Source organism: Hyalella azteca, unplaced genomic scaffold (genome assembly GCF_000764305.2).
Source record: "Hyalella azteca isolate HAZT.00-mixed unplaced genomic scaffold, Hazt_2.0.2 contig904, whole genome shotgun sequence".
NCBI lineage: Eukaryota > Metazoa > Arthropoda > Malacostraca > Amphipoda > Hyalellidae > Hyalella > Hyalella azteca.
The window spans coordinates 10029-37589 of NW_025931238.1; the positions used below are offsets into that span (position 1 = coordinate 10029).

At 37.9% G+C, this 27561-nt stretch overlaps 2 protein-coding genes across 3 annotated transcripts; both read right to left on the bottom strand.

The window, feature by feature from the left end:
* Positions 1-2666: 2666 nt before the first annotated feature.
* Positions 2667-8360, bottom strand: LOC108669136 (nucleoporin NDC1-like). 2 transcript variants are annotated; one of them, XM_047881035.1, is made up of 6 exons: positions 7822-8360; positions 7242-7340; positions 7152-7165; positions 6748-6850; positions 5149-5327; positions 2667-3864 (listed from the first exon to the last, which is right to left on the bottom strand). In XM_047881035.1, exons 1-6 carry the CDS (start codon positions 8323-8325, stop codon positions 3798-3800), a joined length of 966 nt encoding a protein of 321 aa, XP_047736991.1. In that variant the 5' UTR covers positions 8326-8360; the 3' UTR covers positions 2667-3797. The 2 variants fall into 2 exon arrangements, with proteins under 2 accessions (XP_047736991.1, XP_047736993.1); XM_047881037.1 differs by lacking the exon at positions 7152-7165 and having other exon boundaries at positions 6748-6848; positions 7226-7340.
* Positions 8361-8842: 482 nt separating this feature from the next.
* Positions 8843-23374, bottom strand: LOC108669135. Its single transcript, XM_047881025.1, has 7 exons — positions 23148-23374; positions 15431-15535; positions 11594-11711; positions 10335-10500; positions 9716-10005; positions 9310-9432; positions 8843-8868 (listed from the first exon to the last, which is right to left on the bottom strand). Exons 1-7 carry the CDS (start codon positions 23175-23177, stop codon positions 8843-8845), a joined length of 858 nt encoding a protein of 285 aa, XP_047736981.1. The 5' UTR covers positions 23178-23374.
* Between the last annotated feature and the right edge of the window lie 4187 nt (positions 23375-27561).

The following is a 27561-nucleotide window of genomic DNA, read 5'->3' on the forward strand; positions in this document are numbered from 1 at the left end:
ATTTAGAGCTACCAGGCGCTTGAGAACCTCTTCTTCGTGTATTTCAAAACATGTTAACTTCGAGCCGACTGGGCGCTCCTCAATATCTGGAATACTGTTCAAGTCCTCATCTGTGAACACACTGCTGAAGAACTGATTAAGAACGTTAGCCTTGCCCTCATCAGAGGAAATCTTTCGTTTAAGGCAATAAATGAATTCAAGAAAATGCAACGTATAATATTTATCGCACATGTACGAGTATATTCGATAATAAATTCTTACCAACGTTTTTCACGACATGAATAAATTGGTTGTGTGTATATTTCTTGTATTTATTTCATTAAAGCAATCTTTCATCAGGTGACATAGGCGATAGACTCAAGACAACTTCAGCGCAGTCTTACATGATTTCTTATCTAATATATGACGTTCAATCAATAATTTTTATCTTCCTCAAACACAACTCCCGTGCAGTCTAAATTCTACAAATTTCCCAGCAGGATAGTATGGCAGACCCGATGTACAATAATAGCCTAAAAGTAGAATAGTCTCCCACAAAATTAACCACTGGGCAGGGTGGCCCAGTGGTTACAGTTCAGGGCCCATACTTTCAAAAAAAGTTAGGAGATCGTAAGTTCATCAGCCAATCATTGACGGCCTTTCAAGCAATCCACCAATCATAGACAAGAAAATAGAGCGTAAGTACTTACGTTCACTTAGCGAGTTTTGAACCAGGGGCCATACTTTCAAAACTCACTAAGTGAACGTAAGTACTTACGCTCTATTTTCTTGTCTATGATTGGTAGATTTTGCTTGAAATGCCGTCAATTATTGGCTGATGAACTTACGATCTCTTAACTTTTTTTTAAAAATATAGGGCCTGAGTACCAAGATTGGCGCAGAGAGGCGCGGGTTTGATCCCAGCTCTGTGCGCCAGTTTCTGGTCAGAATCGGCAAGGAGGCCGGACGGTTAAGCACAGCAGAATTGTAGCAGTGAGTTGCGAGTTCGAGACCGCAAAATGCTGTGAATGTTCTGCGATGTTAAGAATCGGCGACAGGCCTACGGCCTAATAAGTCTGACACCGCTATTATTATAAAATTACCCCATCATGATCTGGCAGGACGAAGTGTCGTGGTCAACGTGTTTGACGTACAGCATTACACTCCTTGCGTCACTGACACATGACACTCAGAGACATGTGTGGGTCGTCAAAATGATTACTTACATTCTGCACGGAGCGCTGATAAGTTCATTTTCTTGACCTAAACTTGGTGTACATGACCTACACCAGGGCAAACTATAGATAGCTATTTGTCATATTATCACTCATTTTTCTGAATAGACCGGCAAAACAATTAGAAGAAGTAAGCCGTGTTGTGAACATATATTAATATTTCCTTGAGTTACCATCGGAATATATAAATATTTCCTTGAGTTACCCTCCGCAATATAAATAAATATTTCCTTGAATACCTCCGCAATTTATATGAATATTTCTTTGAGTTATCATCTGCACTTTATTTTCTACGAACGAGAGGAAATTTCAAGCTGATAACAACCCAGCAGTTACCAGCCAACCAGACCTCATTATTATTATCCATGCCAATTCATTCATCAACTTTAATATGTACCAACTGTGATTTAAGTAATTTTAAATATCAGTAGCAACACATTTATACCATTAGTACGGTCCGTATCTGATAAATGATTAATTAATTCTAGATTGGATGATTTACATAACTGCAATTGCCTATGTAATGTGGTCTTCAAAATTATTATTGGACTCGTGGAGCCATTATTTCTTCTTTAACACGTTGACTACGTATTGGTACATATGCGTACCACGAAATGTATTTCTCCAGGAGGTAGTGGTACATAATTCAGGTTGCCTAAAATCGGCCAAATTCGACAACAAAAAAAGCCGATAATTCAATGTATACTAGTTTATTTGTAGGTTCCGCTATAAAAATTCAATTTATTTCCTTTTTGCAGTATTTAAAATTGAATTAGGAAGTACCCCTATCATAAATTTTAGCCGGCCAACGCAATTGAGAGAAACTAAATCACGGAATTTGTCCGGGAAAAATGACCGTCTGGCAACCCTGCTTAAAAAGTAGAAAAAATGAAATAATAGTACAAGACAAAGCAATCCATGGTTTATCTGAAGCAATCGTAGTCAACGTGTTAATTCTGGAAAATGATAATAAATTATAAGATATTAGCGCTCCCTGATTACTCGACTGAGATGCCTAATCACGAGCAACTCAACCTTACGTACAAGTAAGCGCTAGGCACGAGCTGGACCTTCATGTGCCCAGGCACGCTCGAGCGTTGGATGTGAAGCTAGCACCGATCGCTTGACGCGAGCTTCTTAATTAATTAAGCTTAATTATTAATATGATATAATAATTAATTAAACAACCCCACAAGCAACACATGGAGATTATGGAGAGAAATAGTCCTGCTGAGAGTCAATAGTCCTCTGTTGCTCATTGAGTTACATTGATTTTGAAAAGCTTCAAAATCAACATCTTGCCAGCATGAAAAATATTATTTAAAAGAATTAGTCCATCTGCGCAACATGTAATTAATTTAGAACGACTTATTTTCAATTTTGCTAGTTAACTTCATTTCACCTACACTAGAAATAAAGCAAGGTTGTCAATAGGTTCAAAGCAAATACAAATAAGATAAGATATCGTTTACTCATATCTAGAGACCGCGCTGTACAGCCAAGGCTCTTACAAGGCATCAGTTTAATAACGTCAAGGAGTAGACATGACAGCCTATAAAATATTGATACACTTTTGAATAACACACAAGTTCATTTAGTTTTATTAATGAACAATTAATTGGCGCGGAGCTTTCTATTCAATTCTTACAGCTGCGCGTAGAAAACTAAGTTATTTGACTTACGTTCTTAGGAGCGCAGTTTCCTTCTTCGAAAAAATGCAAATCATAAAAAGAGGGTCATAAATGTACAAGAAAATATTTTATCTTAATAGCCGTGCTATGAAGCACAATTTTTGGCTACATGTGCAGTCACTAGAGCTTTACAAACTTAAATTCAACCAGGCGCCACGGTTCAGTGTGGACATCAATGGGTGAAACTAGAAGAAATAAGTTCAACTGGGCGCCACGGTTCACCAACGGGTGAAAATAAGCGACCGAACTAAGCGAGCAACTAAAGAAAATACAAATGATGAGATGAATTGATGCTGATGATGGAGTGCTTGCAACATAACAGAGAATCTCCAGGGACATTTTCCCCTCACTTTCCTTGCCAGGATCTCGTTTAGTTTAAATGAATATTTTGGCTGCAAATACAGCTACCAGAAAGAGGTGAATGTTTTGCTACAATAAACTATTAGAAAATTCCATCAAATATCAGGAAACTGTAAACGCCAAAATGCGTTAGGATATACACTAATGATAAGTGATAACAAAAATGTTTTACTAAATAATAAACGTTAATTAATAATCAGGCCTTGAAATGTATAATCTGTTACAGCCAAAGCTTTATTGTATTAGTAATTTAATAAATATACAGAAATTCATTTGATCCAAGTTATAAACAAGTGGCATCATTTAATGGGCCAATGGTAAAACAATTCTTACACAGAGCTTTTTAAACCAAATAATTAGAACACAATACATAAAATGACATTACTCTTATCAACATCAATTAACATGAACGCGATGATAACAATCATGAAGGAGCTTGATGAATTCTTACTCAATGATACTGGTAGATGAATTCACACTCAATGATACTGGTAGATGAATACACACTCAATGATACTGGTAGATGAATGACTCATCCTTCTCTCAGGTCGAGGTAGGCCTTCACCTTGGCGCGATGGGCGCTCGATAATTCAACTTCCCTGTAAACAATAAATTATCATAACAATTATAATAACAATAATTATCATAACAATAATTATCATAACAACTTTCATAAACGTTAGTCAGCAAAAGAAATAAATAAATAGATGAAGAAAATTGTTATTCGTGCAAACCTATACAGTACATGATTGATAGAAGCATGATGATATGAAAAAGGAATTGCTGAAATGGAATGAGCCTTGCCTGCACCATTGTTCAGGTAGGAATACCATTACAATGGTGGTTAATAATATTCCGCGGATCAGGAAGGAATGCCATATGATCGACCATTCAAAAAAAATATATAATAACAATCTCCAAGTTCGGACAGGTATGACATTAGCCAAAGCCTTAAGAATCTACAACTTGCGTAATAACAGCAAAATTTAGGTAAGAAAAACACTACAGATCAGGTAGGAATGGCACTACAGTTCAGGTAGGAATAGCACTTGAGGTAGGAATAGCACTACAGTTCAGGTAGGAATAGCACTACAGTTCAGGTAGATAATAGTACTTCAGGTAGGTATAGCACTACAGTTCAGGTAGGAATAGCAATACAGTTCAGGTAGGTATAGCACTACAGTTCAGGTAGGAATAGCAATACAGTTCAGGTAGGAATAGCACTACAGTTCAGGTAGGAATAGCACTACAGTTCAGGTAGGAATAGCACTACAGTTCAGGTAGGAATAGCACTACAGTTCAGGTAGGAATAGCACTACAGTTCAGGTAGGAATAGCACTACAGGCAGGAATAGCACTACAGGCAGGAATAGCACTACAGGCAGGAATAGCACTACAGGCAGGAATAGCACTACAGGCAGGAATAGCACTACAGGCAGGAATAGCACTACAGGCAGGAATAGCACTACAGGCAGGAATAGCACTACAGGCAGGAATAGCACTACAGGCAGGAATAGCACTACAGGCAGGAATAGCACTACAGGCAGGAATAGCACTACAGGCAGGAATAGCACTACAGGCAGGAATAGCACTACAGGCAGGAATAGCACTACAGGCAGGAATAGCACTACAGGCAGGAATAGCACTACAGGCAGGAATAGCACTACAGGCAGGAATAGCACTACAGGCAGGAATAGCACTACAGGCAGGAATAGCACTACAGGCAGGAATAGCACTACAGGCAGGAATAGCACTACAGGCAGGAATAGCACTACAGGCAGGAATAGCACTACAGGCAGGAATAGCACTACAGGCAGGAATAGCACTACAGGCAGGAATAGCACTACAGGCAGGAATAGCATTACAGGTAGGAATAGCACTAACATGAGCGTGTCGCCGAAGGTGTGCGTGAGTCTGTACATGGCGGTGCGCAGGGCAGACTTGAGGGCGCGTCTCAGGGTGAGGTGGTGGGGGGTGCTGCCCCCCATGCCCCCCACTACACCCACACCCCCTCCCCCACCCCACAGCTTAGGCAAGGGGGCGCGCCCCACCTTGTCCAGGACCTGGGGGGTCAGGGTGAATTAGCAATTCATGGTAAGGGGAAAAATTATAACTACTGCTACATAATGTTACATCAGAAACAAGTTACTGATGAAGAAAAAGCGTGGGAGTGAAACGATATATATCGATGAGAGAGGATAGGGAAATAATTAGGTGGTGTGGCGTTGATTAGAAATTGTTGAAATAAAAATATGAGCACACTAGACAGCCAGGCGAGTCCTGACATAGGACAGGTTTTCTAACGTACAATAAGAATGCTGACAGTGTGATGATACAACGCTGACATTGTGATGATACAACGCTGACATTGTGATGATACAATGCTGACAGTGTGATGATACAACGCTGACATTGTGATGATACAATGCTGACATTGTGATGATACAACGCTGACATTGTGATGATACAACGCTGACAGTGTGATGATACAATGCTGAATCATGATACATGTAAATCCTATACAAAGTTACCTTGGCACAGGATTGCTCTTGACGTCGTGCTAGTTTAAAATTTGCAAGATAATGGCAAACATGCAGCCATTTACTCTTACTCTTAACTCTTCTTTTATATCAAATAAATGGACTAAAGAGTTAACTTGGCAGGTTGCTAGTGTTAGAACATTGAAGCTTACTGTGATGATCCATACATTCAAACTTTCACAAAACCCAGAGTTGCGCGTACAACGAAAAGCTGTGTTATACTTGCCCTACAAACACATAACATTGATACTAACACTGCACCAGGCTGCACATTACAACCCTACCACCGCACCAGGCTGCACATTACAACCCTACCACCGCACCAGGCTGCTTATTACAACCCTACCTCCGCACCAGGCAGCGAATTGCAACCCTACCACTGCACCAGGCTGCGTATTACAACCCTACCACCGCACCAGGCAGCGAATTACAACCCTACCACTGCACCAGGCTGCGTATTACAACCCTACCACCGCACCAGGCTGAGCTTTACAACCCTACCACCGCACCAGGCTGAGCAATACAACCCTACCTCCGCACCAGGCAGCGAATTACAAACCTACCACTGCACCAGGCTGCGTATTACAACCCTACCACCGCACCAGGCTGAGCTTTACAACCCTACCACTGCACCAGGCTGCGTATTACGACCCTACCACCGCACCAGGCTGAGCATTACAACCCTAACACTGCACCAGGCTGCGCATTACAACCCTACCTCCGCACCAGGCTGCGTATTACAACCCTACCACCGCACCAGGCTGAGCTTTACAACCCTACCACTGCACCAGGCTGCATATTACAACCCTACCACCGCACCAGGTTGCGCATTACAACCCTACCACCGCACCAGGCTGCGCATTACAACCCTACCACCGCACCAGGCTGCGCATTACAACCCTACCACCGCACCAGGCAGCGCATTACAACCCTACCACCGCACCAGGTTGAGGTTGAGTATGGCCGCCAGCAGGTTGCTCAGGTCGCGCTGCACGACACCAAACTCGTCCTCTGTGTAACTCGCCGTGACCAGCCCACACAGACCTGTAGTGTGTTGTATAGTTAATACAAGACGTCACACAGACCTGCAGTGTGTTGTATAGTTAATACAAGACGCCCACACAGACCTGCAGTGTGTTGTATAGTTAATACAAGACGCCCACACAGACCTGCAGTGTGTTGTATAGTTAATACAAGACGTCACACAGACCTGCAGTGTGTTGTATAGTTAATACAAGACGTCACACAGACCTGCAGTGAGTTGTATAGTTAATACAAGACGCCACACAGACCTGCAGTGTGTTGTATAGTTAATACAAGACGCCACACAGACCTGCAGTGAGTTNTTGCACTAGCCACACCACCTTGCACTAGCCACACCACCTAGCACTAGCCACACCACCTTGCACTAGCCACACCACCTTGCACTAGCCACACCAGTGGCATAGCACCAGCGAAGACGCGTCTGTTTGCAGCGTCAGGAAGGTCAGCCAGCAGGGAGCGCACCAGTGGCAGGCGGCGCATCTTCTCCACTAACTGCACGGCAATTAATTAATTAATGTCGGCAATTATTAGTAAATACTAACTAATGATATAATAATCAACATGTGTACTATTGTAACTCAAGGCATTTTCTGCATTTTTTTCACCAACTGCACTAACAATTATTCATGACAGTTATTCGAGACGCATTATGTCCACAACAAACTAAAATATGGAGTGATTAAATAAAGTCTAATTGCTTGCTCCAAATAATTTCATTGTAACTTCTAATCTGTGAGCACCACACAATTTTTCCATAGAACTAAACGAGTTCTTTACTCCGGAGATCGGTTAATGGTGATGTGTTATAGGAATGGCAGAACTTTATGGCAGGGAGGGTGGATCTAACGGCAGTAGACTTCTATGAATAAGTAAAGCAAAGATTCAAATATTTTAAATATTTATATGATTTCACCAATACATTTTCTCCCAAGGAACAACTGCAACTTATACCAGAGGGAAGATTTATGCATACCTGACTGTAAGCAGAAGCCAAAGTGGACTTGAAAAATTCCATCAACTTCTTCTTCTTAGTCTCGGTGCCAGCTTCTGTCGACACTTTATCGCAGTTGGCAACAGCGTGGCCAAAGAGAGCCATGTTGCCTGCTGCATTCCGTATGATGGGAATGTTGCCTGTTGTTGACATATTCCCATGCATTGTAGCATTATTATTCCCCATAGTTGAGGTATTCCCCAGCATTGAAGTGTTGCCTAGCGTGTTCCCCACCATCGAAGCATTCCCAAAGTTACCCCCCAACAATGATGTGTTGCCCATGTGATAGCCGACGGTAGAATCATTTCTACCCAGCAAGGAAATGTTGCCAAAATTATCCCCCATCATGGACATGTTGCCATTATTCCCCATCATAGACATGTTGCCATTATTGTTGCCCATTATGGACATGTTACCATTATCCCCCATCATGGACACGTTGCCATTATTCCCCATCATAGACATGTTGCCATTATTGTTGCCCATTATGGATACGTTTCCATTAATCTTCCCCAAAATGGACATGTNTTCTTACATAAGTCACGGCTGAGACAATACTTATTTACTTATTATTATCAATACTATTATCTTCGCTATTATTTCTTACATAAGTCACGGCTGAGGCAATACTTATTTACTTATTATTATCAATACCCTTATCTTCGCTATTGTTTCTTACATAAGTCACGGCTGACGCAACAATAATTATTTACTTATTATCATCAATATTATCTTTGTTATTATTTCTTACATAGGACACAGCTGAAAAAAACACCCTTTTTCATTACTATCAATACCATTATTTCTATTATTATTGTCACCCCCAATCTTGTGGCTGACACGAATATCAATTATTAACATCAATATTATTATCTTTATTATTATTATTTTGTACTCATGTTGCGGTTGAAACAAACACAAATTGAATCAACATCCTCTTCTTAAGGTTATCACTGTTAAATAAGCCTTTTTTGGTTGTCAATATCACAATGATGATATTTGCCTATATGTCGCAATTTAATGCAAGTTCTGATGAGAAGCAGGGATTTAATAACAATACATTTATATACTCGCTGATCTTCAAGCAAACTTGCATTAAAAAAGAGCTTTAATCTAACAAAACAAACATCCTAATTTATTGAACCTTGGAAACTAGGAAGCCAACATGATAATGATTGGAAATTTGACTAAATAGACTGACAATCATTGATCATTTTTCATTAACGATCTATCGTAGTGGCTTTGAATCATTACAATGAAGCTCTTAGCTGGTCGTTTTACTGAAGTGAATCACTGAATGTCTTAACGGCAGTAATTTTCTACTACTATATGAAGTAAATATGCTCATAAATGAAGTTATTGTAGCTGTTGATGTTTTTAAATCAGCCAATGGATACAAAACACTACATGATGTTTGTGAGGTTAAGGTTATATTTATCTTATACATCTTAATAGTTCTGTTTAACTGACCTTGTTTGAGAGCAGGAATATTGTCCGTTGAATTGAAGTCGGAGGTGAGAGCATCAGCATGGGGGAGCTCAGAGCTGGGGTTAATCCCCAAGACGTTGCCTACCCAAGACTCAAGCATCCCCCCTGCATCAAAAATGCAATGAATATTAAATACTCATTTAACTGAATATGCAATGAATATTAAATACTCATTTTACTTAAAATGTCGAATAAAATGTGGCCAGAGTACTAATATAGGGAGAAGAAACGTGGAGTCTAGAGTAAAATGAAACAATGGCATTTCAGACGAAAATATTAGACCTCAAGAACAGTTCAATAGGGAAATATGAAAATAACTATTTTCCAAACGAATTAACTCACTAAAATTTAAACGATACTAAACATACAATTAATTTGATCTTCTCACCAATAAAAGCATAGCAGATAACTAAGGACATGACACCTCTGATGCCAATGCCTGCGAGGTGAGGTTCATTCTCGCCATCTCCCCAGAACGCAGCGTGCATCCTCCTCCCAAGAGCGCTGGGCGCCAACAGAGCTCGCAGCCTCTGCTTCTTGGGGGCGGGGATGGTTGCCATGGTGACGAGGTTGCCGCCACCGAGAATGTAAACAAAGGCGTAGTGCAGCCCGCAGACGACGCCCAGACACCATGCGAGCAGGGCGCGCGAATTCATGCACGTGGCTGCGCTTCCAGAACTGCACATGACTAATACCATAACTTTTCATGTTCATATGATTGTGATTAACATTATTTACTGCAAAATATGTATAAATTCCCCTTGCGCTTAACAATCATCATCTCAGTAGTAGTTAGAGATGAATTTTAATTCTTGATTTGTTGAACTAAATACATGAACCATACACACCTCAGACTAACAAGAAAAAACTAGAAACTAAAATGCTTCAGGGAGCAATGATTGACCAAATATAAACTAGATATGCATATATGAATATATTAGTTCTAGATGGCAACGAATTCTCTGGTCACTATTTGCATATGTACTGTATATAGGTAGGTATATTACCTAGAGCATGGGAGTACAAGAGAAGCGAAGAGAGGATGAGCAGCAGCAGCATAGTGATGCGTGAGGTAGCTGATGCAGGACACCAGCACGGCAGTGACACACAGCGACTTCAGTCTGAGCGCCTTGTGGCACACATGCCATACTTTGGTGCTGTGGTCCTCCACAACTATATAAATAATCAATAAATAATCAATGAATTAGTTTTCTGTATTTTCACAAGGAGACATAACATAGGTAGTAATTCTTTTGTTTATGTATGAAAAAGATACCTACCTACTTTACATTTTTCAACAAAACAATAAAAACTTATAGGAAACTTATTGCCAGTTCATTTCCTGAATGGATTTTTATCGTACCTGCTATGCAGCAACATTAAATTTCTTAAGGCGCCTTGCACCTCAAAGTAAATTATAAATAACACAATTGAGGACATTAATAATTCAAGAAAAGTCATATATATACATTGGTATAAGATAGCAGAATAAGCTTGTTGAAACAGAAGTGATTAATGACCAGTGAATTGACTGAATTCATTGATTTCAGTTTTCAGGGTTGAACAATATTCTCCAGATGGCATTGGTTGATAAAAATGCAGCTTCAAGGAAGTATATTTAATTTATTAACCGTTTCAAATGTGACAACATTCATTCTAAAGTTATAGCTAGCATTGAATACTGAAATTTTGGCTAAAATAAGCACATGAGGCACATAAATATGACAACACAAATTTGGAACCGTGAAAATAATTCTGAAGCAGTCTTAAGGTTCAGAAAATTGGGTACCTAGTTCATATGTGACTGAAAGCTGGAGTCCAATGATTCCTAAAACTTGAAAATTAATGTTAAAGTTGTTACTTTAGAAACGTTCATAAATTAAATTATCTTCCTTGAAGCTTCATTTTCATCAACCAATGTCATCTGGAGAATATTGTTCAACCCTGACAATTTAAATCAATGAATTCTTCAATCATTAACCACCCATATAAATATACATACGTATCTAAATCTTAAGCATTTAGTAAAATGAGGAAAAATATTATTCAACTAATAATTAGACTTGATTACATACAATTTCATGACAAATTTTTGTAGTCTTCCATTCTATAAATAAATGTTTTCCAGACTAAACAGTCTATTCAATCATTCAATAGTAACAAGAGTAGATTGACTGCACATAGAAGGAATATATGCAGTAATATATAATCCTGAGTATATCTCCTCAGGTATATACTATATATACCTAATATATAATATACCTACCTGAGTAGTTGTGCACATGAACCCTGACAAGGATGAGGTAACAGAGGGTGGGCAAGAACAGTCCAGATATCCAAGAGCTCTGCCAGAGTTCTTGCACCACAGTTACTGGATGCCAGACCTGTCAAGTCATTAATAATATTAGCAACAATTAAAACCTCTCATACACCATTGGACAGTGAAAAAATATAAAGGTACCTATATACTCTTGTAAAATGTACATATAATATATGTAAATATTTACATATAAAATAAATGTAAAATATATGGATGAGTAAAATACTCTATACTCTTTATACAGTGCAAAAACCAAATTTGCCTATTTTCCTTAGCATCCTACAAACAGTTACCCACAAATATTCAACCCAAAATTTAATGTTTTCTTACAAGAATTTTAGATGAAGCTGCCACAACAAATGGCCTTCTAGGAATATAATTTCATATACTCAAGATTTAATATGTGAACCTGGCAACTTGATTAGTCTTAAGATCTAAGCCAAGTTACTAAGGTAAGGTTCAGTCCAAGGTTTTGCCTTGTGTACTTCTTCCTCCCCTAAACATTATATAACTCTTTGCTAATTGCTCCTTGTTGTGTGATATATTAACACGTTAAGTGCGGCACAACCCACCATTGAGTTGCAGGGCCTTTTTTTGGATAAATTCCGCAATTTAGTTGTCTTCAATTGCGCTGTAACCGGGCGCACTAGCGGGTGGAACAAACTCGTTGTTCACTTAGTGAAAATTACTCGTATAGTGCTTGTCACAGAAACGGGAATTAATGAATTACTTAGGGATTTGCTTTTATTCAAGTATTTATTTTCATTTATTCAAAGAAAAGCCAATATGTTAAAATTTTATACAATAAGAAATAGTTGCCAAACTCATACTTAGAATTGGATCAATAGACAAGATAATTCAGGACTATAGAACTATGAAACTAAGGAATATGAACTATGGAATGAAACAATGGGTGGAGTGAAACACACAGCAACTGAAACAAACAAATGAACATAAATATACATGCAATAAGAGACATAATAATTTATTTGCTATGTGAGGGAATTTAGTGAATTAATTTGACTTTAAACATGAACAACAAAATAGGAGTGAATTAAGGAATATATTATATAGGGTTAAAACAGTCAAGAGCAAGTGCAAGTGCAGATCTTTTAAATGCAAAAATGATTTAAGAAAACAATTAAAGTAATTATTGCAAGCACAAGCATCGCACTAAAAATTAATCAACCTGACAGATATAAAAAGAACCATTGTAACAATAAATGACAATAGAATGAATAAGAACCAAAATGCATAAAGCAATCAGCCTAAAATATGTACATAATTGAATCACGCACAAAGAATAAGCCAACTCACAATTTGGTGATGGCGGTGAGAGTTTTAGAATATTCTGCTAACTCGAGACAAGTTTATTTGGCATGCATTAAATAGAGTTTATGGCGTCATTCATTACCTGAAACGAGACAAAACAACATAGGGCGACATTAGACATAAATGCATGAAATATAACAAATAATAACCATGTTTGCAATAAATGAAAACAATAAATAAATGAAATAGATAATAGACATTTGTGAGCTGAAACACATGAGCTTGGTCTGCCCTAAGATTACCCCCGGTAACAGCGCTTTTCAACAAAAATTATGATGGCACTACGACCCTATTAAATTTTGAAAATCAAGGAAAGAATAAAAAATTCAATTTTTGCACCATAACCTTCAATTTTACTAGTATATTTTGAATTGTAGGCTTTTTTATCTGCAGACCTGGCCATTTTCAGGCCATCTGCCTGAAATGTGGGTTGTGCCGCACTTAACGTGTTAATGTCTTATCAGCCTAAGGAGAACTGAGAAAATAATCATTTGTCTCAGTGGACATTAGCCAGCAAAGGAGCCATGAAGGAAATACCATAGCAAAAAAAAATAAATATCATCATATTCAATTTGTATACGTATTAATTAATAATACTGCTAGAAGAACATTAAGCTGCATAGTTTATGAACATAATTCAAAATTTCATCCCGCCCTGATCTGGCAAATCAGGCCAAAGCAACACATGTATAAGGCAGTAAAAATTGCCTGTCAAACTCAAACTCATCATTTAAATATAATCTCAAGGCTACTAACTAGTCTAGGAGGCTGGATTTTAAGAATATTTTATTGTTCAAATATTGATTTACCAAATATATATGCATAGTAAATCTATCATTAATAAGTGCTATAATTGAGAGAATGTTTTAGAGTGCATGAATTGAAATAAGGATTTTATAGACAAGGAAGAGCTGACATTATGAACATAGCCTTGATGACAGCTTTATTACTGTGGAGCACAGCTCTCTGGATGTGTTTTAATAATAAAGTGTTTTTAATGTAACCATTAGGTATTTCTGAGCCACAAGTTTTCAATTCATCAGAAATACATGACTTTGGAGCCACCTGATTCCTGTTTCAATGAAAATGAAAAAGGTATTGCTTTTGAGCCTCCTGATTTTAGAAAACAGTAGGATTATTACAATCTTGGTTTACAGCTTGGCAAATGAGTTTTACGCTCATATATGGCTTTCCAAAGCTTGCAAAAGGCTCTCATGCCTCAAAAAATAGCTTACGAATAAAAAATCCTTCAATTCAGGGCTAAAAAATCCAATCATGATTCAGTGAGGGGAGAGCCAAATAGGAAAATTGGGCAGAAGCCAATCTAGAGTAAAACAAAATGACCATACCCAATTTAATTTTTTGGCCTGTGAGAAACTTCTTAGGCCCACACACCTAGGCCCTTGACCAACTTCTTTAACAAAAATTTAGGCCCATTTTTTGTTAAGCCCAATTTTTTAAATGCTTTTAGAAAATCATACTTGATATTTACATGTAAAGAAAACGCACATAAAGTAAGTTTTTAGAAAATTCTGCCCAATATTATAGATTGGGTAAAACCACCTTTTTTTAAACCTCATTTTAAATTCTTTCCAGCAATCCAGATTGGTCTGAAAGTGACTATTCTTCATACCAGCAGCCCATCTTCTGTACTGACAAAACTTTCTCAGTATTATGGATAAAGTAAATAATATTGTGGTTGATTTAAAAAAAACTGCTGGAAAATTGTGCCATTTTCTATACTAAACAAGAAAGGTTGTGCAAGGACAATAGAAATGGATGAAACAGAAAATTGTACAAAAGCCACAGGTTAGTCTGACAAAAACACCATAATTCTGGTCAGTTTCACTCCTCTGCTAGATTTGAATTTTCCTAATTTCTGAATGAACTTTTGCAGCTTAAAAGTGATGTTTTTATACATTTGTAATCTTGCAGTCAGATTGTGTACTTTAGTTTACAATTAGATAGAAGGTATTTTTTTCAGCAGGAATCTCGCAGTTCCAAAAATAGCAGGAAACACCAAGTTGCAGCACAAAAGGTAGATGTTTTCAACACTAGCCCATAGTGCAGTCATTCATAATTTCTTCAGTACCTAAATAATATGAATTAGGCTATAGCCCATTTTTTTACAGGCAATTTATGAAAATCAACTGAGAAACAATATTTTTAAATGCAATTTTAGGAAAATTCTGTCTAATATTCCATATTGGCTTGAGAATGGGCATTTCTGTCTTGTTAATTGTTCATAATTGAATTTTAACCAATTTTATAGTTTGGACAAGCAGTATCAATACACCTGCTTCAACTATCACCACACAATTCTTGGAAATTGTCTATTAAAGAAGCAATTTTACCAATCATTACCAGAAAAATATGCAACATGGGACTGAATTTGAGTAAAATTGTTTAGATTAGTATTACTAGATTTTTAAGATTAGATTTTGAACAAACCTGTAGCACAAAAAAAGTCTTGAAAATGCCACATGCGAAAGAAGGTAGAACAACTTGGACAAGAAGAACCGATGCCAGGGCAGCTGCATATCTCCATCGCAAGATCTGAACATTGAGATCAAATTAGTGCCAATAAAAAATCATAATCAATAGGTACTAGGTAGGTACATCTATATCACCTCCATTAAAAGAGATACCTGGGTAGGTATGGCAAAATTTCTCGCTATTAATATTTATACAAAGCAATGAGAAACATCAGGCTTTACAGATACCTACTCAAATATTTTAAATTTGCAGTCTTAAATTTTACTAACCTGAGCAACAAAAAGAAATAATAGAAATACCTAGTAGCCCTAGTATAAAAAATATAAAAAATAAACATACAAATAAATAATTTATTCATTTATTGGAGGGATAATATATGAACATGTGCACATCTGACATCACATGTATCATGAATTTAAAAGCAAAGAAAATAGCCAGAATATTAACCATTTCTTAAGAATGAAAACGTTTTGGAGTCCAGCTCCATCGTCAGTTCAAAAGATGAAAACCTATAAGAAAATCAGAATCAATTAGAAAACTAAATTCACATAGAAGATAAAAACATAAATTGACAAAAACAAATACACATAAGGAGACAGGCCTATCTATTTACCATTTCAAGGGGATTGGAGCTAAAGGCTGCATTTAAACCAGGTTTCTGTTTAAAAATGTACAGGGATTCTAAAATCCGTAGGTCAGTAACACCGGTCGTGTAAGCTAGAACTCTGAAATCACTATCAGACACCGGAACATTGCACTGCTTGGCATGGACGTGCACAGCTGAATGAGGAGGATGCGCAAGTATTGTTCCCGTTCTAAAGCTTCTGCCCTTATGCTCCGCCAGCCTAGTGTAAAAATTGCGAGATGTCATACCAATGTACGCTGATGCGCACTGCACACAACAGTATCTATATACTAGGGACAAACACATAAAAAGAGGGAGAGCATCTTTATACTTGAAGAATTAACCGATTTTGAAGTTATTCACCAATAGCACCTGCAGATTTACATTTGGAAGATATTTATTGATCAAATCTTTCAATTCCCTAGCCATAGTCTCAGATGCTTTACCGAAGTAGGGAAAAGATCAATAAATCAGGTTCCTACTGTCACAATCAGGAACAACTTCATTATATTGCCTTGACATGAATTTGTTAATTTGAGTACCGTAAAATGGGGTTACTTTGACCGGCGGGGTAACTTTGACCACTTTTCGTTTTTTTTAACAAAAACCCCCAAAACTCAAAAACGATTTGACATAGGAAAATTTTGTCAATGGCCATCAAAGGCCTAATGCTGAGGCTATGTAACACAATAGAAAGATTTAAAAAGTTTGCATATCTAATACTGTAGATTAAAAAATTAATAATGTGACCCACAAAAAAGAGCTATTATTCAAAGCCTATTGGAGTACCCCCTCCAATTTTTTTTATTTTTTGGTAAAATAACTCCAGGTTTTGATGCATTGTAGTAGAACTCTTCTAGTTACATATGCAAAAGACAAATTTTAGGAAAGTGTCATAGTTTGCAAATGGGGGGCGCCGCCCCCAATGGGGGAACTTTGACCACCTAATGGCAGCCGTGACGGGGTAACATTGACCGGCTTGGAAATTAAGTTAAATTACCATAGGTACCTATATAACATATTTTATGTTTGATACACCTATTAATGTTTTTTTCTTTATGTTTCAGACTCTACAGAGTCTTATATATGGTAATTTTAACTTAATTTCCAAACCAGTCAATGTTAACCCATCAAGGCTGCCATTAGGTGGTCACATTTCGCCCATTGGGGGGTGGTGACCTCCATTTGCAAACTATGACACTTTCCTAAAATTTGTCTTTTGCATATGTAACTAGAAGAGTTCTACTACATTAACTGCAATGCACCACAACCTGGAGTTATTTTACCAAAAAATAAAATTTATTTTATCACCCCGTCAAAGAAACCCCAAGAGCTGGGGTAACAAAGACCATCACATTTTTTGAAATTACATCAAAACTATGAGAGGCAATTGCCAGCAATTTATGGAGAGTAAAGCTAGAGTATAGACCTGTATTTTGCACGTTTCAATTTAAGTTTAACTTATCTAGTAAAAAATGGCATCATTTTGAATAAAAAAAGTGGTCAAAGACTCAAAGTTATCCCAATTTATGGTATAAATCAGTTGCGATGGAAACAAATATGGAAGCCACGATTTAATAATGTTTTAATCCCATTTAATTTTAAATGAAATGAGCAAAACCTAAAAAAGCTGGTGCTTAAACCGGTAATGGCGGTAAACGTTGACTTTCTGAACACAGAGGTCTGGAAACACCCATTATATTTTGTAACATTAGGTACAATCAAGAAATGATAAACTATTGTTGGTTTCAACTTTTCAAGCTCCATGGTGTCATAGTGAATTTTATTGACTGATGTTGGAGGTTAAGATACCTAGGTAGCCTAATCAAAGAAAAGGGTCACATGAGAAGGATGCTTGAACAGTAAAAAAAGTATCATCAACATATCAGTTAAAAAAAACAGGTTTAAAATCAAGAGGACAATTGGCCAGCCATTTAGTCTCAAGAAAACACATAAAAATAGGTAGGTACTAGCCTAGTACTAGGTAGGCCTATAAGCAAAACTGCAAAAGTAGGACCTGGTGGTAGACCCATGCCCAAGCTGTCAATTTGTCTGTAAAATTTGAACTTTTGAACTGACGATGGAGCTGGACTCCAAAACGTTTTCATTCTTAAGAAATGGTTAATATTCTGGCAGTTTTCTTTGCTTTAAATTCCTGGTAAACTTGCGAGTTGCAACTTAAGCAATCTACTGTCAATGCCACATAAGTCGCCACTTTCGGGAAACGCAATAGAATATATTGGATTTTGAAACACCAATCAGCTAAAAATTAAATGTAAAATGTAACACTTGTACAGGGTTGACTAATGTTTAGACTTTCGAGAAAAAAAGTCACGAGGTTTTTTTATTGCTCGATCATATAATAAAATGGAAGTTTCTGAGCCCCGTCGGGAGTGGCGAGGTATATAGTACCTGCTTTAAAGTCGCCAGCGATACTGACGAAGGGTACACTAAAGTCGCCATAGCCTGGCGAGGTTATTACAGTCTTTTCGTGAATAGCGCCTGCGTGAGGTACAGTAGAGAAAGCCTTAAATTTAGGCAAAACCAACCCTTGAACTTCGGTCTTTGTTTAAAAAATTAATAAATAAATGCTTTAAATATTGTTTTTGTACGAAAATAAATGCAACCTCAATGAATAAATTTTTTTCCTGTCTATAATAAGTAAGAGGATTCGAACTAATCTTAAATTCGTAAAAAGAAACTCGTTTCACTGCATCGAATATTGATGTTGGGAGGGCTGTTCATTCGCGCATTTATCCGCCTCGATTTCAATTAATCGAAAAAACGCACTTCAGGGATAGGCGGTTCCGTATAAAAAATTCGTCTGTTACATAGTAGTGTGGCACACTAGTCAGTAATCTGAACAGAATTCACAAATTTCCTTGAATGCAGCGTGAAAAATTTCCTCAAACCTAAAAATATAATTCCCGACCCTATTTCTAACTCAACGGCCAAAACAGCGCACTGCACCACACATAAAAGAACTCGACCGCTGAAATGCTGGTGTACGTTGAGTCCTCCGTCAGACACTGTAAATATTGTAAGAAATAAATAACAGCCGTGAAGTTTCCCCTTCTCAATGCAAATTCTTCAAAATCCAAGGGCAAGGTGACCTACCGTAGTAGTTACAGGAGCAGTAAGATGAGGGTTCGATCTTGGCTACCTGCTACAGTTGTCAAATCGGCGACGAGCGGCAGAGGAGCAGGGCGGTTAAGCGTATATCAAAATTAGGGCAGTGAGTTGCGTGTTCGAGACATTAAAATGCTGTGAAAATTCTGTGATGTTACAAATCTGTGACATGTCTAATAGCCCATGCAGTGAACGCTGAAACCGCAATATACCTATTACTATATCGACCGTCACAAATACCGATATAGCCCCCGCCATTGATACTGAAATATGTCGAGGTGAAAGCATTGTAATATTTATTTCCATATATGTATACATATTTGATTTTACTACGGGCATGAAAAAAGAAGAAGAAATATCAAAGTAAGAATAGGACTATGCGTAACAAAAAAACAATTGGTCAATGTAAAACCAACTAACGAAATTTAGATAAAGATATAGAAATAAACTAAAACAAAGTCTTTAGATACTAACACTTGGATTTTACATGTTTACGAAACTGTTACATTCTCAGACGTTTTCTTTGAGCATGAAGTGGTATACAATAGGAAACAAATAAAATTCGGAAATATATAGTCATTTTTTACACTAAATAGAAAAGATTGTTACTAAAATATCGCGCAAAAATTACGTAATATCGTACGAATGCCGATTTAGTAAACTAAAAAATTAAATTTGTTCGCAGTTTCGACAATAAAAATCGGCTGTGTAATCAAAGTTATTATGAAGACATCGCGGACAAGTCCAATGAGGACAACCTTGCGTTTCACAGCCAACCCACATTGCCTGGATGGGCACCCGATCAGCAGCCCAATCGCGTCCACAAATCAAGCAGATGCTGTCTTCCAGAGCAAAATCGTCCTCACTGGATTGCCTGGGACGCTTGTTTCGAGACATTGAGGGGATGACATCGTCTTTCTTTTCTTGCCTGATGGTCTTGCGAGGAGCTGTCTTTTGTCCTTTATTTTTTATTGCTTTTGTTTGTGACTCAAGGTCTGCACGCACTTCATCTGAAGTCATGACTCGCGCTTTAGAAGAAATTCGCAACGGGCGGCGACGTCCAGAGAGAATTTCTTCTTCAACAGGAAAGAAGATACTTGCCAAATCTGAAGAAATTATACCGCTCGCCACAAGAGGATTTTCGTTTGGCGATTGAAGCTCTGCTGCAGGAGACTCTGGTGCAATGATTTCAATTTCAGATTCCCCAACCGGCCCACATTCGTCTGAAATAGTAATGACCACTACTCGGTTCATGTTGCAATCCAGTCTCTCAGTTGGCTTCAAAGCTCTGGTGTTCACAGACGTCCTATTGCTGGAAATCAAAGCAGCGTCGTCCAAGTTGGGAGCAAAATTTGAAGTGCTTGGTTGAGTTGGTTCATCCATAAGCTGACACTGACTTGGAGAATTCTCTGGCATGATTGATAAGTCAACGTCTGTTCTGGGGATCAATTGGTTTCTGCAAAGTTGGGACTTGTCAATTGCGTTCGGGTTGAAGGGATGAATCCCGCACTTTCTGAATCCAGATTTGATATTTGAAGCCGTCATTGAATTTTCCAAAGCACTCTTTATAATACGCGGAACATTCTTCTTTGCAATCCACAAGTTCCCTCGCACGGCTTGCCCAAGTTTTACGAGCTTTGAGAGAGCAACTTTGAATGACTTATAGACAGCAACGTCTAATGGCTGACAGAGATGGGTGATGTGAGGCATTAACGCTAACAATATCACATTGTTTTGCCTGGCACAGTCAATAACTGATGCAGAACAGTGGGAGGCATGGCTATCAAGCAGCAAGAGAACTGGTTTATCTGCTGATGGCTTAGCGAATAACAAGAATATCTGGGTGAACCACCGGAAGAAAAGTTTGGAATCCATGAAGCCAGTGGCTTGTTTGCCGTACAAAGCTCCGTCGGGGCCACCAGCAGCATAGTTGCCTCCTGGAAACGCTGCTTTAAAAATGATCATTGGAGGCATTGCTACGCCGGATGCTGAAACGCAGCAGTGAATACTTATGTGTTCACTTGATGCCACTTGTCGAGAATGAGAATTCTTCATTCGTCGAGGCACTACAACCTTTTGCGAGGATTTGTTGAGATCCACGACCGTTTCATCGCAGTTGTAGATGTCTTGGGGCCGTTCACTGAAGTTATCGCGTTCGAGGACCCTTCGCAGTAACTGGAAATAATTTCTTAAATTTCCTATAGTTGAAAAAATTGCTCGACCGCAATCCAGGCATTCGGGTCTCCGAAGTTTGACTGCCTCAGGGTGTCTGGAACGAAATTTCAGCCACCATCCGTAGCAAGGTCCTCTCTCTCCAAATATGTGTCTCCCAGACCTGCGATCAATGCACCAGGCATACATTAAAATTTGAGTCACTGTCAAAGGAAAACCTCTATTGGCCATATATTCAATGTAATTGCAGAGCGACAGCTCATGCTCTGCCGACAGCGCGGTCGGTTTGCCTGGTGCACAGTCTTCCTTGACTCTCATCGAGAGGCGATCTGCGAGTGTCTTGCGTGGCACATTGAACGTACGGGCCGCGGCTGACGCAGGAAGATTCTCAACTCTGCAGGCGGCAAGAGCCCTATCCATGTCCTCCTGCCTCCATAATCTTAACTTTGCTCCTTTCCTCGATGTCATCTTTAATGATACAAAATAATTATATTAACATGCGTACTTGAACAAATGCAAATATTGTAATTACATAACACATAATATAATTTCATACGGAATGTGCTTTATCTTTTCGAATACGTTTATCCTCCTGAAATACACATCAAGTATTATTATAAGAGATTTCTCTGAGTAGTTAGCCTTATTAAGCTTATTTAGTAGAAAGACAACTCCGGTCTTGCCTATTCAAATGTACTCAGAGCAGCAGCTCTATGCTTGACCCTTTGTTCGCGCAACTCCAATCGTTGCAAGAGTATCGTGCTCAACTTTTGAAGTAGTTTTATAAGCTTTTAAAAGTCTAATTGCTATTAATCTGAGAATAAATATGGGCAATGAATGCTTCTTACAGTATCTAAGACCTAACTTAGACACAATTATTGCGTTATAGCTAGGTATTAAAAAGTAATAAACATTTATCTTCAAATCCTGGCTCTTAAAGCAAATAACCATCACAAACTTCGCCATTTCTCCCAAAATTATAAACACATAAGTCGCCAGTTATGTTTAGGATAGATTATAAATAAATGTCCATATCATTAAAATCAGGGAGTACAAGCAAAACGAACCTCTGTTTACTGCGTTTCACCTCGGTATGACCCAAACTTCGAAGGGAAAACATTTTCGCGGAAATAAAGTATCGCCCAAACGCATAGTGACAAACCAGAGAGTTTTTAGAATCAGTTCATTTTTAATTTCCTCATTTACCCAAGATGCAAACCAATTTCTTATGTATGATGATGCTGGTATCCAGGATACTTTACTGGTCTACTTATAGGACTCAAAAATGAACTTGAGGGAGAGTCTAAAAAACTCTCTGCTTTGCCACTATGCCCAAACGCAGTTCATCAAGCAGAATGAAAAAATTCGTTTCGCTCAATGAATTTTTGTCATGTTGATTTGAAATCTTAAAACTAATAACAAATCAATTGTCGAAAATGCATTCTACTATCTTTAGGCAATATTAATAAATGTTCTAGTATTTTCCTATGATAACGAAATGTTCGTATTGGGTCGATTTTAATAAATATTATCTTTTCCCTGCAGCATGGCGACTTTAGTGAGGTGGCGACTGGCGACTTTAGTGGCATTGACGGTAGTAATTTTTATGCACATGTATCATGTATGATATAGTCATAACTCATAGACCATAGTAGTGGATCTAAAAATATGTAATTAAATTTCACATTATATTTAGGTAGCTAATATTTTTTAAATTATGAGTTTTCGACCAAATTACTATCTTACCTCAGTTACAAATGTAGAATCAAAAGACATTCTGCTCGTGAAAAATAAGAGATTGAGTACGGTTTTTTTCTACATCAATGACACATCATGATCAGACTCACTGAAATAGGGCAACTGGATCAATATTAGTGGTGATTGGCGAACATTTGGTAGTGATTGGTGAACATCAGCGCATAGATAGACAATCACCCACACCTCACTCTTAGTCACTCACTTCCACGCGCGAGCAAGAATTGACGCGAAAAATTGAAACTTGGTCACAATTCGAGTATTTATTTCCCTAAAAAGAATCGAAAGATACCCCGAACCACCGCATCGACACTAATGGTCGAGTTTGTTCTGGATTTTAGCCGAAAATTTCTTCACTCTAATGCTAATAGCTGATACTAGCAACCTTTTCGCGCATAAAATTGTCAGATTTAACCGATTAGGTTCTAATTATTAGCATAGCTTTCTATCAACATTATGCTCATGTGAGCGTGGTCAGAATTTTATCAACCACATTGTATCAAATTGGCACGCCAAATGCCAGTTTTTGGCTATCTATTCGTGTATCAAATTGTTGAATCTTAACCGATTAGATTCTAATTAAAAAATTACTTTTTAATAATAATACACATTTGTTAGCGTAGCATGAATTTTTTACGTTCTTTTTTTTAATTAAAATTCTAAATGCCAATATTTTTCAACCTTTTCACGCTTGAAATATCAAATTAGAACTAATTTTATTTTAATCAGACACATAGATTTATATTTAACAACAAGCTACCGCCAGCGTTATCGGAATTTTTCCGTTCATTTCTGAAATTAGTACGCAAAACGATAACTTTTAGGTACGTTCCTACGTTCCCACGTTTTTTAACCACAGGGTGGTTAAAGTTCAGAGTACAATGATAGACGCAGAGTAGCGCGGGTTCGATCCCAGCTCTGTGCGCCAGTTTCTGGTCAGAATCGGCGAGGAGGCCGGGCGGTTAAGCAAAGCAGAGTTGTAGCAGTGAGTTGCGAGTTCGAGACCGCAACAAGCGTGAATGTTCTGCGATGTGAAGGGGAGCGTCTGGCCACAATTTTTGAATTTTGACTTTTCCGGTTTTTAGTCTCATCTTAAAGATGACATTCTGCTCTATCCAACGGAACCAAAATCATCTCTGTACGTTGATTTATGCTTTCACGACAGATCGCGAAAGGGTGGGGTGGTGGAGTTCTCTCACATTTAAGATAGGCGGAAATTACCGGTAGCACATTTAAATAGCTAGTCCAAATATGATGTGCTTCAGTTATCCGCCTGCAGTTGTACGGTAGGGTTGGCGTGTCGTCGTTCACACCATCCTTGAAAGGAATTGAGCTCCAGTATCGCCTAGTCTTGCATTCTTGCCACCTTGAACGCTTATTTCGTGGCGCCCGGGACTTTGTCGAGCTCTACTGAACAATTAACTTATTGTCACTGCAAACCTATCTAATCCTAGAGTTTTTGAGCTACAGCAATCAGCAATGAGAGATATACCGTTCGATTCGCAAACAAGAGATCTGTCGATTTATTGTTGCTTTTTTTCATTTTTGTTATAGTTTTGAAAATATTCTGAAAAAAGGGGCGGAAATCGGGGGAAATCAAAAAATTTTCGAAAATTTTATGAGAAATGCTCCCCCACCCACAAAAATTCGAATTAAAAAAAAAAAACAATGATAAACCGATAGATATGGTCTTTACGCATCGAATGATATGCGTCTCAAAGTTGTAGCTTGAAAATCCTAGGAGAAGATAGATTTCTACAGTACCCCCTTTTTCGGCCGTTTTATATGAATTTCAAGTTTTCTTTCATTTTTTCGAAAAATTTACATGAATAAAAGCTGTCTATTTTTCGGTTTTATACATGTGTAACAAATTTCAAAGTGATTCGTCTGTAAATAGCAGAGATACAATTTTGGCCAGACGCTCCCCTTAATTAAGAATCTGCGACAGGCCTACGGCCTAATAAACGCTGAAACCGCTATTATTATTATTATTATTATTATTATTATTTGAGTCCGCCTTCGCCTCTCTCGTCCCTCAACATTCCCATAATACCAGGGGCGTACGATTTAACTTGCCAGCGGTTCGTCTGGAAGTAGAAAAAAGCGGTACTGTTTTTAACTGCGTCAAATATTTTAATGAATTGCATGAAGATTTTAAAAACGATTGTTCCAAATTACTTTTAAAAACGAAATTCCGTAAATTTATTCTTGACCAGTATTAATTTGACTTCGTTTGTCATGCAGGTTCTGAATATTTATGACTCTATATTTCAAGTTTTTACCATCTTTAATCACTGTTATATTGATATTGCTTTGTTACTGTTATCAGTTTTCTTGAGGTTTTTTTTCCTTGTATGTGTTTAATTTAGAAACTTTCTGTTGCTCTTAACTTCTTTGACTTATCATTGGAATAGAGTTTTAAATCACCTCTGTTGCCTGCGAAGCTTATCTGCTTATGGGCATTCACTTGGATGTCTCTATTATTTTGTAAATGTTTTTCTTTTTCTCTTTTGAATTGTAACTAGAGCTCCTTTGTGAATAAAAATCAATCAACAATCAATCAATATTATTATTATTATTACTATTATTATTATTATTATTTTATTATTATTATTATTATTATTATTATTATTTTTAAAATAGTCAAATCTTAACCGATTATATTGAAATTAAAAAAAATGGAATTGAAAAATGGTATAGATAAGGTGCTATTGCCACGCAAAAGACACGAAAACAATTGAATAAAAATTATTTCTTCATGACTTTGTGTATCAGGCGGTATAGGGCTAATTAGAGAGGATGTTTCACGTTGGTGACGCGAAGTGAGGAGAAATGTTTTCGCGTGGATGAGATGCTACGCAGTTTTTTTAGTTTATAGCTGTAGCCCCTGGTGTTGGTTCTTGTTTCAGATTCTAGTAATCCTGCTGGGACCTCGTATAAACCACGAGTGTACTTGTATACTTCAATAAGGTCACCACGCAGAAGTCGATGACAGAGGCTTGGAAGCTCTATAGTCTATAATCTTTCTTCCAAGCTGTTCCTAGACGTTCAATATTTATGCGCAATATTTGGGTGGCGCAATTTTACTGAGCCCGTAGAGGCCATAATAATGGGTTGTGCAATATATTGTGCCATTACGTCTCCAGAAGTGCAACAATATTGCGCAAACAGTCCCAACCCAGACTTTCTTGTAGCTAACATGTTGAGTGATAATGACTTGTGCTGCGTAATAATTGCTGTGTCAGTAAGTCGTAAAAAATTACAATGAAAGGCTCGCAAAAAGATAGGAAATAATCGAAATAGTGGTTTATTAACAGAACGAAATTCTTTCACGAAAAATGACTTAATGAATTGAGAATGACTGAAAAAAGATATACCTTGATGAATTCCAGAATAAATTCCTGGTCATTTTACTTAACATCCGCCATGATAAAAACACGCGGCTAAGATCACGCGTAGATATGCGCTACACCGCGCCGTACGATCATTGGAGACGCACTGACATTATATTGTACAATGCACAATATAGCCTCTGGATGACACAATATCTTCCAGTTTGCTCAATGTATTTTCAAGATTCTGAAAATCACGCAATATATTGCACAACTCGTCAATATCGCCCCTAGAAGCTCAATAATATTGCGCAAACCAAAATGTCGCGAAAAAATATTGAGCGTCTAGGGGCTGTTTAAGGGGCTGTCCCTAGGGGCGGGCTGTCCCTAGGGGCTGTCCCTTCAAGTCTGGACTCATCCTAGTTGCACGCCTTTGAACGCTCTCTAGCAAGTTTTTGTCATATAAAGTTTCGGTGAAGACGCTGCGTTTAAAAACTCTAGTTGCGGGCGCACGATAGGAACGAACAAGTTTTATCGTTTTTGCATCTAGGAACTCGTGGGAGCATCTGTCCATAGTTGAATTGGTATAGGGTTGACCCATCAGAAGCACATTTTTGCGTATGTAGTTTGTTATTCGCCTGTTATGTCACTGATCTCAGTGACGTCACGGGCATTAACCAATCACCGAAATGCGATCAAACAAGTCAACCAATCCGTCATGGAATGACGGGTTTGTTTACGTTTCTCGATCTACGTGACGTAACCAGAAAGCTGAAATGAAAGACGGAACTTTTCGTGGGTCAACCTTATATATCTCAACTATGCATCTGTCAGTCCCAGAAATAGATTGGATTTATTAGCTTGCGTTTCAATAAGCCAAGAAAATTTCTGCGCTCTGGCGCCATAAACTGCCAAAAAGTTAGACATCTCCTATTCGAATTTATTCAGGCATTTCTGTAAAAATGAAGAAAAAATAAACTATTTCGAAATGTACATAAATTTACATTCTCGATGTTTCATATATTGATTGGATTTGCACCTGAGTCCTTGTAAGCTCCGAGATTCAGATTCGA